General features: G+C 34.7%; 2 protein-coding genes across 5 annotated transcripts in view; one reads left to right on the top strand and one right to left on the bottom strand.

Annotated features, from left to right (window-relative positions):
- The window catches only part of LOC145946585 (uncharacterized), a 64,661-nt gene extending 52,038 nt beyond the window's left edge, over positions 1–12,623 (bottom strand). For 3 of the 4 annotated variants that reach the window (XM_083056292.1, XM_083056290.1, XM_083056289.1), the window contains exons 1-4: positions 12,195–12,623; positions 11,952–12,079; positions 9,814–10,069; positions 5,828–5,969 (exon numbers count right to left, since the gene is read on the bottom strand). In XM_083056292.1, coding sequence (XP_082912418.1) covers positions 5,828–5,923 — 96 coding nt within the window. In that variant the 5' untranslated portion in view covers positions 5,924–5,969; positions 9,814–10,069; positions 11,952–12,079; positions 12,195–12,623. Of the gene's footprint in view, positions 1–5,827; positions 5,970–9,813; positions 10,070–10,676; positions 10,872–11,951; positions 12,080–12,194 lie in introns of those variants that run through there. The other variant, XM_083056288.1, reaches the window with a different exon arrangement.
- Positions 12,607–18,277, top strand: LOC145946577 (uncharacterized). The gene is made up of 5 exons (XM_083056271.1): positions 12,607–12,730; positions 14,318–14,695; positions 15,228–15,662; positions 15,774–16,366; positions 16,579–18,277. The coding sequence occupies exons 1-5, from the start codon at positions 12,728–12,730 to the stop codon at positions 16,790–16,792; spliced, it is 1,623 nt and encodes a 540-aa protein (XP_082912397.1). The 5' UTR covers positions 12,607–12,727; the 3' UTR covers positions 16,793–18,277.
- The last annotated feature ends 749 nt before the right edge of the window (positions 18,278–19,026 follow it).

Genomic DNA, 19,026 nt, shown 5'->3' with positions numbered 1-19,026 from the left:
TAGAGAGGCATATAATTGTTGAATAATCACTTTTAACGATAAGGTCAGGAATCAAGATTGAATGCAAAATGTTACACATTCTCCGCAAATAATGTTATTAAGCTTCAGTTTCTATTTCTACGATGATGAAACCTATATACTTTATGCATGAACTGTAAAGTATATATATAATTCGAAATTCTCGACTATATAAACTTAATGTGGAATAATATATTCTCAAAATGAAAGCTATCTCACAGTTAAAGCAATTATGTATAATAACCATCCTCCTTTCTTATAACTTTCATCCGCTCGTCTCTTTTCTTTTATATTTTTTTACGCCTTTTCCAATCTCGCGGATAGCGGCTTTTCCGGAGAAATCAAAAGTGTGTCTCGACTCATGTCGTTTGCTCTACTTCCAGCACTCATCAGCGTGCCTCATTATAATATAATTTCCGCAAATCCGCTGCACCTTTTTCCCGGCCTTTCCTGTGCGCGGATAATAATAATAAGAAGAAAAATAATAATAATATCCGATGCTATTATGCATCTAGCGATCATGCCGTCTCTATCTTATTATGCATCTCGCTAACCACGAACTCTTGACAATGAACTAGATAACGATGAGTTGCAATGTGTACATACGTGTGTGTCTAGGTTAGTAGTGACAACTTTATAAATACAGCTGATATATGAAATGAGATTTTCATGACGTTCTCATTCCTCAAAAGTACACAAGTTACGAGAATAGCTTAGACTATATCAAACATGTATTTTTTTTAAATTCTATTGCCAGTAACAATATTTTTGCTTTAAACTAATGTTTGAACATACAAAATCATGAATAAAAATATACGAGGTATGAACAAAAAGAGATCAGCTTTGATTTTTATTACGAGATTGTTTATTATAATCATAGATATATTACTATGGGCCGGTCTCACCATCTCCGATTAACTTCAATCGGCCGATTAAACTATATCTTTGTCTCAACTACGTTCTTAAAAAGAGACAAAGATATAGCGGCTCTCTTTTTAAGAACGTAGTTGAGACAAAGGTATAGTTTAATCGGCTGATTGAGTTAATCGGAGATGGTGAGACCGGCCCATAGATAGAGCTATTTTGGCACTGCATGCCCCAAGATGATTAAGGGTCCAAGATGCTTTCCAGTAACGACATAATGCGACACAGAGCATCATTCTATCTTCTTTCTCAATACCAGTGAACAACAAAGTTAAAATGGTAACCCTGTGTCACACTGTGACGTTGCTGGAAAGCAAGATATTTTCCTCCTTCGCTCATGTGCAATCGTGCATTTCTGTTGACAGCCTAGGGCCTAGTAGAGTCCCTAAATATAGAGTCTGGCCACTCGGCTAGTTTTGGAAAAACATGGCGGTAGTATATATATACGTATATATATATATATAAATATTAACACAGCTGGTGTTATCACGTATAAAGTGAACAAAATTTAGACATACGTCGTTTGACCAGAGAGAAACCTGGTTTGACAAATTGATAATGAAAGTAAGTAAAAATTCTGTATGTGTTTCCAAGTCTGTTTCCAAGTTAAAATAAAAAATCAATACAGTGAAAAAATATGATATATAAAAAATAATATTTAATATAAAAATTATTTATTATAAAAAAATATTGAATGATTTATTATTTAAATTATTTATTATATATATATATTATTTTTTATTTGAATTATTTAATATAAAAATTGTCATTTTAACCTCACAATGTTCTTTACATTACCTGAAAAAAAAAAAACAACACCCTTTTTAAATAATGCAATGAAATATGAATTTTCAAATTTCAAACTGCCATCTTGTATTTCGCAATGCAAGAATTATTCTCAGAAAGGCTTTTCCCTTTACTCGCTTCCCATATAGATCCCAGTAGAAGAGCATTATGGATATTGGGAGATATAATTTGAACTCTTAATATCTATTGGTTCCGCCATGTTTTTACAAAATTTGTTTCGACCAATAGGAAGGAACACGAACGTGGCCAGCAGTGCCGTAATTAGCTTTTTATGTGCCCTGGGCAAGGTTTTATTTTTCAATCCCTTAATTATTTTGGGGGAAAAATAATAATAAAACGAAAACGATGTAACAATTGTTTATAAATAATTTGTACACAAGAAATAAGATAAGATATATACATATAAGATCATTCATATTTATTTCATATTTATAAATAAAAATAATTATTTTAATTGCACTTTTCTGGCTTTCATTGCAGCAAATTAATTGATTATATCATCATAATTAATATCTTTAACAATATTATATTCAATCGAAATTATGGAAAAATTGGATAATCGTTCTTCTCCAATTTAAAATTAAAAATTTGAAAATATTATTATATTTGAACAATTTTTTTGTTCAGTTTCATTTCAAGGCCCCCTCTTTGTTCTGGGCCCTGGGCCTGTGCTCCTGTTGCCCCTGCCTAGTTACGGCACTGGTGGCCAGACTCTATATTTAAGGACTCTAGGGCCTAGAAAGTAGCGTCTTTTATTTTACGTAAAAATACTATGTTTAAGCATCTCCTGAGAGAAAAAATGATGAATGCGCATGCACAAGGTAGGAAAATCTTCATTTATCTTGACACATGCGGCTCTTATTTTAGGCAGAGATATATTAGGCAGAGATAGCACGAAGAGATATATTAGGCAGAGATAGCACGAATCTATCTATGTATATAATATATCTATGATTTCCCTGATATGCATGACGGTCAGTAAGCGCGACATGCTGCACATCGATGAACGTCATCCTATTTCCAATGTTGCATATTTATCATCAGCGATACAGTGGCAATGATCCACATAATCCTTCCATCGTCATCATTAAGCGATGAGAGAATTAAAATTGCACAGCTGACCGGCTTCGTCCACAAAGGACGAGGCCGGACACACCTAGGATAGAGAATCGATGGATGATAGTCCCTGAATTACATAGCGTTCTGCCGAAAAAACTCTACGTTAAATTCAGATTGTTAGAAAACGTCATTGTGTCAGACTTCGTCAACCTCTCTGATTGTCAAATTGTTTGTGGACAAATGTCATATGGACCATTTTCGCCAAAATTCGATTTCGCAAGACCGTTTTCAAACGATCGTCTCCAGTCGGACTCGCTTCCGCACCGTCGATCGAAAATCCCGCGCGATCAGGGGCCTATAAATAAATCTCGCGAGATGACGAGAACGTAATCGGCGAGCGCGGTTCTCGTTGTTTTTCTGTTTTCACGATCAAGTTTGCGCGACCGAGAGGGGCTGGCTGACTAGCCGAGCCGCTGACACTGGCATTGGCCTACTCTCTCTCCACAGCGTCGTTCACTCTCCTGCTTCGCGCTCGTGTTCTCACTCTCTTTCGTTTCGTTGCTCCGGGATAAAACATACGACTCCGTTTTCCACTGTCGCGCTTTTCTCCTTCGCTCATCTCTTCCGGATACACTCGCGCTTTCCCTACTGATCACTAATTTTATTCGTCCGATATTATTTGTTCCATAAAAGAGGAGGAGAAAGAAACCATAAAACTTTTGAAAGAAAACATTTTTGCTCGTCAGCAATATATATGAAAGAATAAAAATAGTCGGCTTGAATAATTCGATGGATAAGCAAAGATGCAGTTGCAAAAAGAGCATGTTAAACAAAAATATGATAAATAATATTAAATTAGGATCAGGCTGATTGAATCTGCTCCGATCTTTCTCAGCAAAAATTATTCTGAGCTTCTATTTGATCTTTTTATCAAACACAAACTTATAAGCATCAAAGTTAAAGAATAAGATTGCAGAAAGAATATATATATCGAAAACAAATATTTGTGCCGGTTCGTCGAAATTAATCTTATTAGCGCGTCTCGCTCTTCTAGCACGTTATACGTGTGATAGTAGTGATAGTAAATAGATCGGCACATATATAAATGAATCGAAAGAGAAAAAGACGACGCCTGGTGCACGCTACACTATCGTCGTCCGGCTCGACCTGGTTTCCAGCGAGAAAAGTCGTTCGCTTCTTGCGCGAGATCGAAGAAGAGACCGTATGCCGTGATGTTACATCGAATGGCGGGACCGACGCTCTTCCCGATTCCGAACACAGTGAAAAGCATCTCTCTTCTCCCCCAGAACCCCCAGCCTCTCCTGCTCTTGCTCTCTCCCTCGTTCTGTCATGAAAGTGCTGCAAGTGGAGCGCGCGCCGGCTGTGCGGGACAATAAAGCTATACTTTTATTTATAACTGGCCGACTTATACACACACACACATATAGACGAATCGATGGCCCGCTAATAGGCAAGGGATGGTTATAGATGATCGCCCGTGGACCAGGCGCGCGGATGAGAGAGTGGAAAGAAAAATGGAAGCTCAGCGAGAGAGTGCGAAAGGGGCGCGCGAGAAAAATCTCCTCGGCGAGAGAGTTGCGCTCTTCTATCGCCGGAAGAGTTCGTTTTCCTTTTGCTGGACCGTCGATGTACGAGGGGAGCGCGAGAGGAGAGAGTGCTCCACCCTAGATGTTCGGCACGGACTTTCCAATAAAAGTTGGATGATGATTTGTCGCCAAGTATGATGAATCCAAATCCGATAGCGGAAGGATGGGAAGCCTGAGTTTCTCTCCGTGCGCGGCATCGCGAAACGCGTGCCATGATAAATCGGTTTCTTCATCTCGCGCCGATTAAAGTTTATCGCGAGCGCGTGTTATTCAACGCTCTTGTAATTAATGTATAGTGTTAAGCGAAATAACTGTTAAGAGTAGGAAGTATATATGTGTGTCGCATTTGTAATAATTTAAAATTAGCGACACATGATCAATTAATAATATATCAGCATTGAGTTATTCACTCATCAAGTACTAAGTACTTTTGAAATTTTCCAAAAATTTTCTGTACCGTTCTCAACGTGCATTGTAAACTCTTCGATGTCAAATTTTATATATGTATATTAGTATTAGTCTCTGCGACTATATATATATATATATATATATATATATATATATATATATATAGAATTGTCTCTTTTTTCTCGATTTGATATCTTGTCGAATTGTGATACGACACTTTTACATCCGAAATTGCCTTACATTTAAGATGGTACGTCACATTATTCACCAAGAATCTCCTTCTTCAAAGATTAGATTTATATCTTATTTAATTTAGTAATATAGAAGACCTAAAAAAATATTCTGAACTCTCAATAATCTAATCTTTGAAGAAGGAGATTCTTGGGGAATAATGTGTATCCATCTGAGTAAATGTAAGGCAATTTCAGATATAAAAAGTGTCGAATCACAATTCGACAAGGTATCAAATCGAAATTTTTGTGACCCGATTGATTCACGGATTTACCGCTACTCGAAAACTCGAAAGAGCCATCGTAATAATGCCTCGAATGACTCGCAGAAGCGTCTCGCGTCGTGTCGAGAGTCTTCTACGACGGTAAAGAGAAAAGCGGCGGGATCGAAAGGAAGATCAAGAGGAGGAGCTAACTAGCGCAACGCGTTAACCGACGCACTTATTAGGGAATTGCACTTTCTTTCACGATTGGCGCGCCGAGGACGCGCTCGAGGAAGGTGAGAAGAACAAGGAAACCGACCTCCGGTGCAACGACCCGCCGCGAAGTGTGTCGGTTGTGGGCGCACGCAATCGTCGCAACGATTTTGAAAAATGCTCGTCCCACTTTTGCAAGGGAGTACTTTCACGGTCGCTAACCCTGCGGAGATCGCAAGAGAATCTCTCGACACGACACGACACGACACGACACGAGCCCACTACCTGACTCATCTACGCCGTAAAATTGCCCGGCTTTACGAGCTCTCTAATTGTAAGCGGAAAAGATCACTCTTACCACGTTTGACGTAAACTCCGCTGGTGATCCTGCTCCAGTCAATATATCGACGACGCACAGGGTAAGAGGGTCAACGTCCGTCTCATGTTCCACCATATGTGCATCGTCGAGTGAGTCGATCGAGCACGACCGATCTTTGAATCTAAAAGAGAAATAAAGAAAATTAATAAAATCAAACAGTTTATATATACATACATCTATAAAATAATAATTATATATGAACATATATAAAGTCAACAGTAAAAAAGGTAATAATAATTTAAGAAGTAGTTCCCAGGTTTAATTTTTCATAACATGACTAAAAAATAAGATATTGATAAGATGAACAATACATTTATGACATCTGATCAGAATTTCTAGATAACGTTGACTTTTTTTTTGCATATTAAGCCTGATTATTTCGGAAACCTGACGTGTTGATGAGAATTGGCTTGCAAGATCGTTTTCAGCATCCAACAATCTATAAGAAACATCTTGTCTGATATAAAATAATTTTTTGCTGTAAACTAGTGTTATTGATTGAGAGTTTACAAGTCCTCTTATATCTCAAAGTAATAAAGAACTTTTATTTAAAAAAAAAAACAAGCTTCAATAAATTTTTATTTTATATTTGAAAATTAGTGAACAAAATGTAGAAGATATCATTTTGTACGTATATGTAAACTACAAAATAAATAGTATTGTGTATTTTTCGGTAAAGTTTTTAGATAAAATAGGATCCATTTATGTGCCCGACTTTTGAAAGCCTGTCCGAGTCATATCGTGAATCCTCTCTCTCTAATAATCTTCTTGTTTGCGGATCGTTTTCGTGTTTCTCTCCTTTCCTCTTTCTATCTATCTGTCTCGATTTATCCCAACGAGAGCAACGATTTTTCGTCCTAGGTGGAGAGGATTTCCCTCGGTAACTTTTATCTCAACTTTACGCGCATCACCATCTACGGGGCCCACTTTTCACCGCAAATTCTCACGATATCGTGCTCGGAAAGTAGCGAAAACGTGCTCGAGGATTTCTTTCCCTTCCCTTCTGCTGCGCCTTTCGGAAGGATCCTTTGTACAGTTCCGCACATCGTGCACGAAGAATAAAACTGTCACCTCGAAAGTAGGCCTACTATCTCCCCGATCGCGATAATAGCCCCCCCGCAGACGCGAAAGGTATCTTTTTTCTTTTGACGACGCCACATCGTTCTTAAATGCTTTTCTAATGGAAACTTTGTTTTTTACACATTTCGACCACATTAGTTCAATACATTAAGGAAGCGAGAGATGCTTAAGTGACTTATTGATAAAATAACTGATAATGGAAGAATCCTTTTATATTTTGAGGAAAAAATTATTTTTTGCTTTTTTATGATTACAATGTATCTATATTTCAATACGTAAGAAATACGAAATTCTCGAGGGGTGTCTCACTCATCAAAAATGTGTACATGTATTGCGAATTACCGAGAATTCTAAATAATTTCATGTAATGCGCCGTATAATTCTAAAATGCGACGGAATGCGATTATGTTAATTCTTTTTTTAAAATAAAATACAATATTTAAATATTAGTACTGTTTCATTTATAGTAAGAAAAATGTAATTAGAATGATTATAAAAAGAAATGTTAAGAAAAATAAATTTGTGAGATATTATTTTAAATCATATAATACCAATGTATTATGCAAAAAATTAAAAATTATAATTATAATAAAGATATAACAAAAAGCTACGTGTTCCCAATTATAAGTTTAAAAAAATGTCTTGTTTTAAACTTCGCGATTAAAAAAATCAGAAATTTTTAAAAATCAATTTAAAAAATCATATTTAATAAAAATTTCTTTTATATAAACTTAAACACACACAAAATACAAATAAAATTAGATTAGATCTGAACAAATTAAATATCAAATATTAATGATTTCATAAATTATAATATTTAGTAAAATATATATTTAAAAAACGTCATATAATAACATTATTTTTACTTTTTAAGACGTTTTAATCTTGTCTGGATTATTATTGTTCTATGCTTGTAAATCAATGCAAAGTAATGCGAAGTAATGCGTAATTCTAGAAAAAATGTACATGTATTGCGACACCCCTCGGGAATTCTGAAAAAATTATATGATTTGATTATAGTCAGAAACGCGCGAAAGATTATGTAAAATTGAAAAAATATATCAAATGATACGCGAAAACATTTATAATATTCAGTAAAATTTCTATTATGAACATTATTGAACTCGGAGAAAGATCTATGCGAGATGAAAAATCTGTATAAGTTAGAAAAACTAAAAAAATACAGAATCGAATTAATCAAAGTTTCAAATTATTCTGATAGAAAAAAGATGTTTTGCATCAATTTAATAAACTAATATTTTAAGTCTTATTCTTTCAACATTGATGAAACACTAAAATTTGTTGAAAACTAATGTCAACATTATCAATTTTATTCACGCACATTATTATAATTCTATTAAAATTCATTATTATTATAATTATTATTATAATTCTATTAAAATTCATCACGGTTTCTTTCATATTATATCTTTGGATAGAGACATTTGTAATAGGTAAGAGTAGTATATGATATTTCGCTCCTAACAGCCGAGTAAGAGCCAAAAATAATTATATTTTTTTTATCATATTTTTATAATTTGTCTTAAAACTAGATTCGGGAAAAAACACTCCGACCCTAGCATTTATGCGACACTCGATCAGCCAATAGGAAAGCGAGAGATGCGCGTCGCAAGAATTTTAATATTTCAGGATTAAGGAAACCATACATTCAGAAAAATGATTTCACTGCATCTTAGAGAAATGGAAGATGCGCGCTAATAACAGTCGCTCTTGTGAAAAATCGATATCTTCTTTTATGAAAATTTTGGAAGAAAATACGTATGTTTCATCTATTGTAAATTTTCATACAAAAACTAGTAATATACATATAATGCATGTAAAATTTTTTTTATATATTTAATATTATCTATATATATAAGATATATAAAATAATATATCTTGCTAGATTAAGAATTGTAAAAGAATAAATAAATAAGTAAATGAAATATTTCACACAAGTAAAAATATTGTCACATTTGCGATATAATCAACTATTTTTTTTTTATGCGGATAGCAGAGCACTATTATTGAGCGGTCAATGCTGTACGTAAATATACATATATATAATAACCTGTGTGTGTATGAAGAGCTATCATCAAACTTTTAGATCAATAGTGTAGAATTTTAGTTTGCATATATTTATACGTTCAGTTAAATATACGTCATGAAAATAATTCCAACGACAAATTTGATTTATATAATTGTATTATCTTCACTACAAATCTCTTTTTCTACCTCTTTCTTTCTTGAGAAACTTTTTTTTTAACGTTATCTCTTTCAAAAAAACATATAAGCTGGACAATGAAGATATAGATATATAGAATAAGACATGTAGACATGGTTGAAAATAAGATGAATAACGCGTACTTTATGTGTATGTGTGTCTTTTGTCTAGTAAAAGTTATTTTTTACGAGCTTATGCTCGTATTAACATTTTTTCCCTGCTCTTCACAAACTGTAAAAAATTTTATATTTAATTGAAATTTTATAAATATGAGCTATTCCATATTTCGAACACTTTCATATTTCAATATATAAACTTGATGATAAAATTATAACAAGATGAAAGATTGCGAGCAAAAAGAAAATTATTTTTACTCGTAATTTTTCAATACATACGATTAAACAAACAGATTTTTCTTCCTTAAAAATTATAATACGTTATCCCTACTTTTAAATTTAATGCTATAAATAAATATTATACCTTCTTGTTATAATTTTAGCTGTTATTTTTTAATTCAAATTTATATATCGAGACATGAAAGTGTGTGGTTTATATTTATAAAATTTAAATTAAATATAAAGTTTCTTTACAATTAGAATTATTTTTATTTATTGCGCAATGTTGTGCCAATGATCGAACAGTAATATAATATGGAAATTACCAGATTTATTCTGAGGCGACCTCGAAGTTGCTCTACGTCGTCTCCTCCTCGCGATCGCGTCGGCAAAACGGATGCAAATGCGTGCAGGTCGTGCCATGTGGCACCTGCCGCATATTCTGATCGAGCACGATCGTGTTGTTTTCCTACACGACCTTGACACGCTTGAATCAGCGACGTCTTCAATCCGTAGACGGCCGATACATTCCTACTAGACCGCAACTTGACATCGAAAGATCGCTCATTAACACTGGAACGACTGTAACATTGTACAATTGTCGTGAATGTAGCATCGTATATCACGCACTGAAATATTGTCAACTTTAACATTTTTTCACCCCGATATTTTCCTCGTCTACGTTTCTTTAGGGGTATCAGAGAGAATTTATTAAAATAAATAAATCTCGAAATGTGAGATTTATTTATTAGGAATTTTTTAGACTGCAAGATTAGTCGTTGTTGCAATTTAAATTATGCCTTTTGAATCTGAAGATGAATATGAATTTCAAGATAAGACAGAAAATATGATCAGCTGTTTTATGTCAATCTGTGAGTGACTGCGTTAAAAAATATAATATTGTTGATATTTATTATAAATTAAGTTATAATTGTATACATATACATCTGTATATTTATAGATTTCTATATGAATAACATAATTACAGATTAAAAAGTTTGCTTGAAGAGTTGGAGCAAAAAATTTTTTTATACTCTGTGATATATACGCGCGAAATATTTTCTCGCGTGTAAACGTTCCATTTGTCACGAGTCTCTCGATGATTACCATCTCTCGTGATATTTACTCGTTGCCATACTCGCGCAAATTGTCGGATGGATTATACAAATAATATAACTTGCATTCTTACTTTGGAAGTGTTCCGACTCGTTTAGAGAGCGGTTTTAAAGCGCGTTCATGCAGTCTCACCCACATTCGACTTTATTTTTGACGTTCTAGTTTCGATAAACTATGCGTCTCTAATATACGTCTTCCCATGTAATGCAAAATATTGACGATAGAAATTTACTCTCCGAAGTTCTCGACCCTCTAAATCGAATTCCTGTCGAAAGTCCGTGAAGAGTTCAACCCTTTCGAGCGAAGCTTGGCAAATATTCTACCTAACTTATGTACGTCTATCGACCACACTTTCGGTCACGCCAAGAAAAAGAGAGGAGATGTGACGACGATTTACAAACGAGCTAGTTCTCGCTCGTCCTTCGAGCTAATTTCGCTCTCTCGGTGCAGACACATATAATATTCGCGTATATTTCTCCCCAAAGACCCATTACTACTTAATTAATCCCCTCTGGAAGCAACGCAAGCCACTTACAAATGAAATTAAGCGCAATGTACTTTGGAAACTTGAAAGCATGTCTAAATTTTGGCGCATTTCTTGCTACATGTAATATAAATTATAAATGAAATAGAAAATTAATTAATCGGGCTTTCCTTGATTTAAAATAAATTTAAAGTAAGATTAAAGAATATTAAAATAATCCAAAATTATATCTCAATAATAAATAGAAATAAAAAAATTCTAAAGTTTGAAGTTTTTTAATTGTAAACATAGATTTTTTAATAATTTTAGAATCGCATACGTTTACAATTATATCGATAGTATTTATTATTACATTTTCAAATAATTTCTATTTCTTTTAATTAAAAGCGGAAAGAGAAATTATAGATGTAGAAATATAGAAATATTTTTACATTATATGTAAATAATGAAAAAAACATTTCGATGATAAAAATTTGAGAATAACGAGGCTCTGTGAGAAAATCCTATAAATTTCATTGATTTTTTTTTTATCGAACAAGAGGACATATTTTATAACAAGCATAAACGTGAAAATGTAAAAGTCCTAATTATCTCATTGTCAGCCCTAAAACATTTTGACACGCGACGTAACTCCCCGGAAATTAAGTTAGGCCTGTTTCTACCAACGTCGATTAACTTTAATCTCCGGTTTAACTATATCTTTGTCTCTTTTTAAGAATGTATCTGAAATTATCATCGTAAATGTGTTTAGTCGATCGAGAACATTTACAAATGCTAGAAACTGTAGCTAAGATAAGATAAAATACGTGATAGTTTTTATCGTGATAGAAAAAGAAAACAATATATCTTCTCGCATATACTTGCTTCATCCGATTTATAAAAGGGATAACTGTCGCCGTCAAGTTTGAAAAATAAAACCACTCTCCTGTGGATGTAAACTGCAATATATCTTGCGTGGATTCATGTGGTCGCATGAGCTCTCTTCTAGATCCCTGTAAAAAGTGATTACAAGCCATTTCGGTTACAGAGCACGTATTGATAGCAACGTGATATTTTTATTAACAGATATAGCAATTTCATGGAGGAAAAAAATATAAATATTATTACCTATATATGTAATTCAAGATGCGTATGTGATTATAATGAAATTCCACTTCGGAGAACGAAGAATAATATGCTAGAGCGAGTAATTCGACAAATAAATTCTTGCCATAAATGGGTGAGTGCCTCGGTTCGCGGCTAACTTCGCAGTCTATAATTCGCGGGTTAGGTTCGCGGGTTAGCCTCGGATTTTTATTTTGCTGTTTCGCGCACGTATCCGCGCGAGCGACGTGACGCAGTATATATGCAACGACGTGGGTGGAGATGGGGCACCCTCGGCGAGGGCGAGGGCGAGGGACACCCGAGGACGACGAGGAACGACGCGACGCGACGAACAAGGACGCGGCGAGGGCGAGAGTGCGAATAATGCGCGTCTGCATGCGCCGCTGCGGCGACGCCGTAGTACCGCAACCCGCCACTCGCCGCCGCCACAGTCCCTCAATCCGCATGTCCGGAGCCGGCTGGAGCCGTCCTGAGCCGTCCTCGCGGCACCTCCTGTCCGACAACGCGTTCGTCCACCTCTACTCGCCTCCTGCAAAATGGTAAGTCGGGGATGTAAGCAGGGAGGTCTCTTTCGTCTCGTATAACGTTACATCGGGTATCGGGCTGGTAATACAATTCGCTGAAGGAACGGAAGTTGCGAATATGGTTCGCTCGTTTTCTCATTCAGAAATTTTTATTCTTGACAATCTGGAAGGAATATATATTTTTGAAGGCAAAATGCATTCGAATTTTTTCTCCTGTTCAAGTCACGCTCGCGGGATCTCGCGTGTCGTGCGCGGAAGGAGGTCGCCTATGACTGACAGACGTGCCGCAGCTGCAGTGCGTCGTCTGCTGCTGTCATCTGCCTTACTCGCGACTGGTTAAACGCGTGTAACGGAAATATCGTTTTAGTGAAATGGGGAAAAGCCGGACCGCCTGCTAGCAGGGCGGTATCGTAAAGGAACGAGATTAACACGAAGTGAAAATGACGGTTTCCGAACCCTACGCACTTGATGCGACGCGAACTAATGACAGGAAAGACGGGAGCGTAATTGGAGTATCTTTTCAGTTGTACAATTTACCGCGTGATCGCAGCACATGACGGGAACGATCTTTTACGAGCTATGAAATTTTTTTACAATATTACAATATATATCTCTTTTCAAAATTATTTATACCACAATTTGTATTTCATGCGTAGACATTGGATAATTTTACGAAACGTGACTAGAGAACCTTATTTGTGTAATCTCTTACATATATATGTTTGTATTGCAACACTTTAAAGCAAGTCAATCTATATTAATATTATTTTGTTATCGCTTATTTACTATATTTGTATTTGTTTAATCTGTAAAAATATATGAAAATGTTGCACTAGATGAGAAACGCATTTGAAATTCTTTTTTTATTGAAACTGTAGCAAGCATATTGCGTGTAAAAATTCTATATCACAATTCTTTCAATTAAAATATTCTAACATATTTTATACATAACATGTTTTCTTGATTTTTTAATGACATTTAATTATTCTCGAATTATAACAGAAAATAATGCAAAGCTCTAAGTGAAATTACACATTTATGATTTTGAGAACACTTGTGTGCAGTGTATATTCGGTCTACAGATCATTAACGTATACCGGTTTATGCGGATATTGATCACTTGGTGAAATATACAAGATTCCTCGTGTTTGCGCGCAAATACTCGCATCCGTAGTTATTAAAACCAGGAAATGGAACCGTATGCCTTTCGCGATTGAGTATTTGTAGAACGATCGCTAGAGAAGTGTGATTGAAGTATCGATCTATTTTCTTTTACCCTTGAGAGCTTAAATTGCTTCTTTCATCGAAAAAATTTTAAACTGACAAAGCAAAACTGACGCTATATAAATTAGCACGCAGCCGACTTTTCCTTACAAAATTTACAAAATCAATGTCATATTAAAATTAATTTTAATTTTTCTTATAAAACGAGTCGCAAACTAAATCCAAGATTATTTTTTATAGTAGAGATATATATATATATTTTTTTATATATATAAAATATATCTACCTTGGGAAATATAATTTTCAATTCTTTGACACTTTCGTATGTTACGTAAGAGAGAAGTCAATACAAATACAAGACATTACACATATATCTAGGTACTTGCGGACGCGACATTGGCGGACAATCATCGCCGTCATCGTACCTTCACGGTGAACGGTAATCCGGACGGTATCACGATATGCAATCTAGTCGACGGTGAGACCTTGACTTACAGCTTGGCCCTGATAAGAGGTCGAGCACCCGCGCTATGCAGTTACATTACTGTTCGGGGTCACAAAAACGTGACTTCGGAGTGGCCGATCGTCGCGGGACAATTCCGCGTCCTGGTGGATTTGGCACGTGGTCCGAACAAACTAGAGCTCGAGGCAGGCGGTCATAAAAGAAGATTGATGCTTGTGTACGAGCCGAGAACCACAAGGCTACGGGTGACTCCGGTCTACGTCATCTGTGCAGGTCACGATGGTTACTTTCAGGTACTTATAAAGACAACAATCAATTATATAAGTCATCTCTTTTTTTTTAAATAAATAAGTAAAATATAATATTATTTTGTCTCTAAATTATTTTGCATAATTATACGAAATTTCAGATTTGATTATATGGTGTATATTGTATATAATCAATTGTCTCGCTAATCAGTTTAATCAATATATTATTGAAATTTCTTTATCGCATGCAAGAAGCATGTTGTTTCGACTGTTGTTGACATTTAAGAAAAATAATATAGATAAACGATTGTGACTCATAATTCAGTTGCTTGAAACGTAGCGTGCACTTTTTCCAATTATCGATCGTCGTCCTGTTACATGAATAACTGCAACTAAACTTAACTTTGCCTACGCATTAACTTTGCCTACGTATTTTACCAACGCATTAACTCGATTATTCTCTTTCGCGCTCTTCTCTCTTTATTATTTAATTTTGTAAAATAATTATGACCTTGCTACTTACAAAAAATTACAGAGCCTCTAATCATAGATCACGGAATGCAATGTGCGTTTTCAGGGTCCACGCAATGAGGATCGATCACCTGAAAGCGCGGCAACGAGAATAGGACTTGGTGCCAGGCTCCTTCAGACCCTGACGGCCGAAAAGCTCCTGGAAGCCGGTTACGGGAGAAAAACCTTCCAGCTAGAAAGAGATTTAGACGGTCCAGAATGCCTGGTGATGCATAGTATGCTTCATGTGGATCAGGCACGAGCAATGAAGCAAAGAGAGCTTTGGGAATTAATCGCGCGCGAGTTAATGACCGGCCCTTTGGCATCCAAGGATCGCAAATATCTGGCGTTTCTGTCGTGTACGAGATACCGCGGCGCGCCTAGTCCTCGAACGCACGAGGATACTTTAGCGAGAACGCAAGGTCATGCGGCCCTCGGCGGGGGTGGTTTAGCGCTCTTCGGTTCGGCGTGTCTTCATACCTGGCCTACCCGTATGTCTCAGGTTGGTTGACGTGCTGCCTGTGAATAAAAATAATTATTTTTATTTTACACAAAACATTGTCGAAAGAGTGGTATCTTAAAAATAAAATAATTATATATTGTAAAAATACAGGTATTACCGAGGTTTCTAGACGCCACTCTCATCGATACCGAGCAACTGATGGACGACAGTAATTATCGTGGCACGCACGGAGGCTGCTTGGCGACGACGTTAGGTTCCGTTCTACACGAGCTTGGTCACACTTTCGACCTCGGTCATACTCGAGAGGGGATAATGGGTCGAGGATTCGACTACGTCGACAGGGTTTTCGTGGGCGCGGCTGGAATTGACTTCAATCGTAATCCTATCAGAAGGGATCCTCAACACACGACCATCGCTCTTAGCAGACCTCTTAGCGTTACCGTAACCGTGCAAGCATCTGTATTATCAAGTCCGCGAAGAGGTAGATTGCTCTCGGAGACATCTAGACCTGCACCGTCGCCTACTTCGAGGCAGTTGTCTGGAAGACTTTCAGCACCGGCTAGTCCTGAGCTTAACAGATCTCTCTCTAAAAGTTTGATCGCCTCGGAACCACCAATGCAGCCTGATCGAACATTCTGGGGTCCGTCATGCGCAGCCTTACTCTCGTATCATCGCTGGTTCAACAGCGAAATGGACAATATTTCTAATAGACATCATCATGAAATAGAGTACGATGGAAAAAGGTGAGTTTGTTAAAAATAATATATTATTTTTCTAGAATGAATTTAAACGATTAAGATATTCATATTTTTGTTCCATATCTAATCTCTTCTTGAAAATTATTTATAAAATTAGTTAACTATTTATTATTCAATTAATTTAAATTACTTATACATATATACCTAGTAATATATAATCAAATAAGTATAATTATTTTTTGTTTTCTATTCACCAGAAACGTAGTGAGATCACGATATGGAATACGAGTGATAGAACTTAGAGAAAGTTCGGGAGGAATGGTTGTGGGTTCCCGCCAATTTCCTGGCTTGCGACCACCTTTGGAGGCTCTAGTTCCACCACCTCCACCCTACTGCCTCACCACCCTTACCCTAGTTGCCGAAGACTCTACCGGGAATGTGCTCAAACATCCTCTTCCCACTGCCTTTTAAAGGTCAGCAGAAACGATGATGCGTAATTTTATTTTCTAGTCTCCGACGAAGGTCATTACAGTCCATAAGCAATATCGGCTTAATATACATAGGTACTGTAAATTATATCTAACAATATTTTTGTTCCTTCTTCAGTTCATATAAAAGTTTATATTAGGCATTTTAATTAAAGATATATAGAGAAACACAAATAATTTCTCTGTATTGATATCCTTTACATATTAATTATGTATTTGTTGGAAAATCTACATAGATAAATCGAGATATAGATAAATTGAAATATTTTTAGATATATGTCTATAATTATATAATATACATACAATATTGTGAATCAGAATAAAAATTTGAAAATTAATATTTACAGAGATACAGAACGATTTAATTCTTTTAAAGAGTTGAGTTTTTTATTCTATGAATATAACAATATGTTAAAATAAATTTCTAGTTTTTATATTTAAGTAAAAACATACAGAATTGTCCATATTTCATTATGACATTACATATGTTTTTCGTTCAAGATCGTTAATCAAAAAATATTATACTGCCATTATATATCTATGGCTTTTGAAATTGCAAATACGACTTTAGCTAAAATAAAGATATAAGGCAATTTCTATATGAGATTTGAAAAAGTTTTTTTCATATTGTGTAATTTAATAAAATTTATTTATTTCTATGATTTATATTTATATATACGATTGTAAAACTGAGATTTCGTTGCAATGCATGTGTGTGACTCTGGTATATGTATAGTGATATGAATTTTATAATAACGTGTACGATTGCGTCGCTAAAGGATAAATATTTGATAACTATATAGGATATACACACTCTCTGCTCATGTACAACACTTATTGTCGAATATATGCATAAAGGAAATTATTTTATAATAATTAATTTTGTAAAGATGATTTCTAACGTTTCATGAGCTGCTATCTCAACTTTTATTAGTAAAAATAATAATTAATTGACGACACCGATGCGTGCACAAATGCATTAACAAATATGGCAAATAATATATTTAAAATATTAAAAATGCTTGTGTGTGTGTGTGTGTGTGTGTAATTGCAGAAAAAATTTCATAGAATAATATATATGCAATTATATATACTTATATATACGTATATGAGTAGAATATAAAAAGATGAGTGATATATAATTATATAACTTGTAACAAAATCGCACTAAGGCAAAAAAAACACTTGTATTCTATTATAAACATATGACACGCACCGGCAGAAATGGTGTCCGGCGTTAGATGTGTGCGAATACGTGTATGACAGCCGAAAGTCATACGCACACATACGTAACGCGACACATTTCTGCCGGTGCATGTATGTACAGCATCCTAAATTATTACTATAAATTAGGGTAGTAAACCAAAAATTAAAAAGACAATATATTATACTATTGACTTTGCAAACTATAGCGAGAGAAGAATCTATAATATGTATTTTAAACCAGGATTATAAAATTAACCAAAAATATGACTAACAATTATTAGACCGCAATTTTCCCTCACTATTATAATTTTATAATTTATAGCAAATGTTATATATATATATATATATATATATATATATATATATCATGATTGTAATTTTCATCATATACGCATAAGCATGCACAATATAAAAAAGACCCAATAATTAGAAATTTAGAAAAAAGAAAATAAAGATCAATATAATTATTTAATGTTTCACATAATAACTGTATTTAAAACATCATATAATGACTTGTGTAAAATTAAAAAATCAAAAGTAATTCGAAAATTTCTAGTTATTAAAAAAAATATATTATTATAAAAATATTAATCAATTATATTCTTTTGATAATAAATTATATAAACCATAAAAATTTGCATTAGAAGTGAGAGATATACCAGGTGTCCCATTTTAAAGGACCCACTCAAATATCTCATTGTTAGAAACACTGCGTTAAATCGAAAAATGTTTCCTACAAAAGTTGTAGGGTTTCGAGGGGGACATAACATAGTAATATTCATATGACCTTGGGCGGCGTCTCTAAGGTCAAATGAAGGTGAGAATGAATTTTGAAAAGAAGAAAAAATATTAGGAAAATAAAAAAATGCTTCAGATAAAAGTTGTTCAAATTAATTAGTAGAAAAAGATGTTATAATAAAAAATATGGGTTTCCATTTAAAAAATTCATTCTCACCTTCACTTGACCTTGGAGGCGCCGCCCAAGGTCATATGAATATTACTATGTTATGT

The sequence above is a fragment of the Prenolepis imparis genome, unplaced genomic scaffold (assembly GCF_030444845.1).
Source record: "Prenolepis imparis isolate NDT839.2.m4 unplaced genomic scaffold, iyPreImpa1.0 SCAF_17, whole genome shotgun sequence".
Classification (NCBI taxonomy): Eukaryota; Metazoa; Arthropoda; class Insecta; order Hymenoptera; family Formicidae; genus Prenolepis; species Prenolepis imparis.
This window is presented reverse-complemented; position numbering and strand designations above follow the sequence as displayed.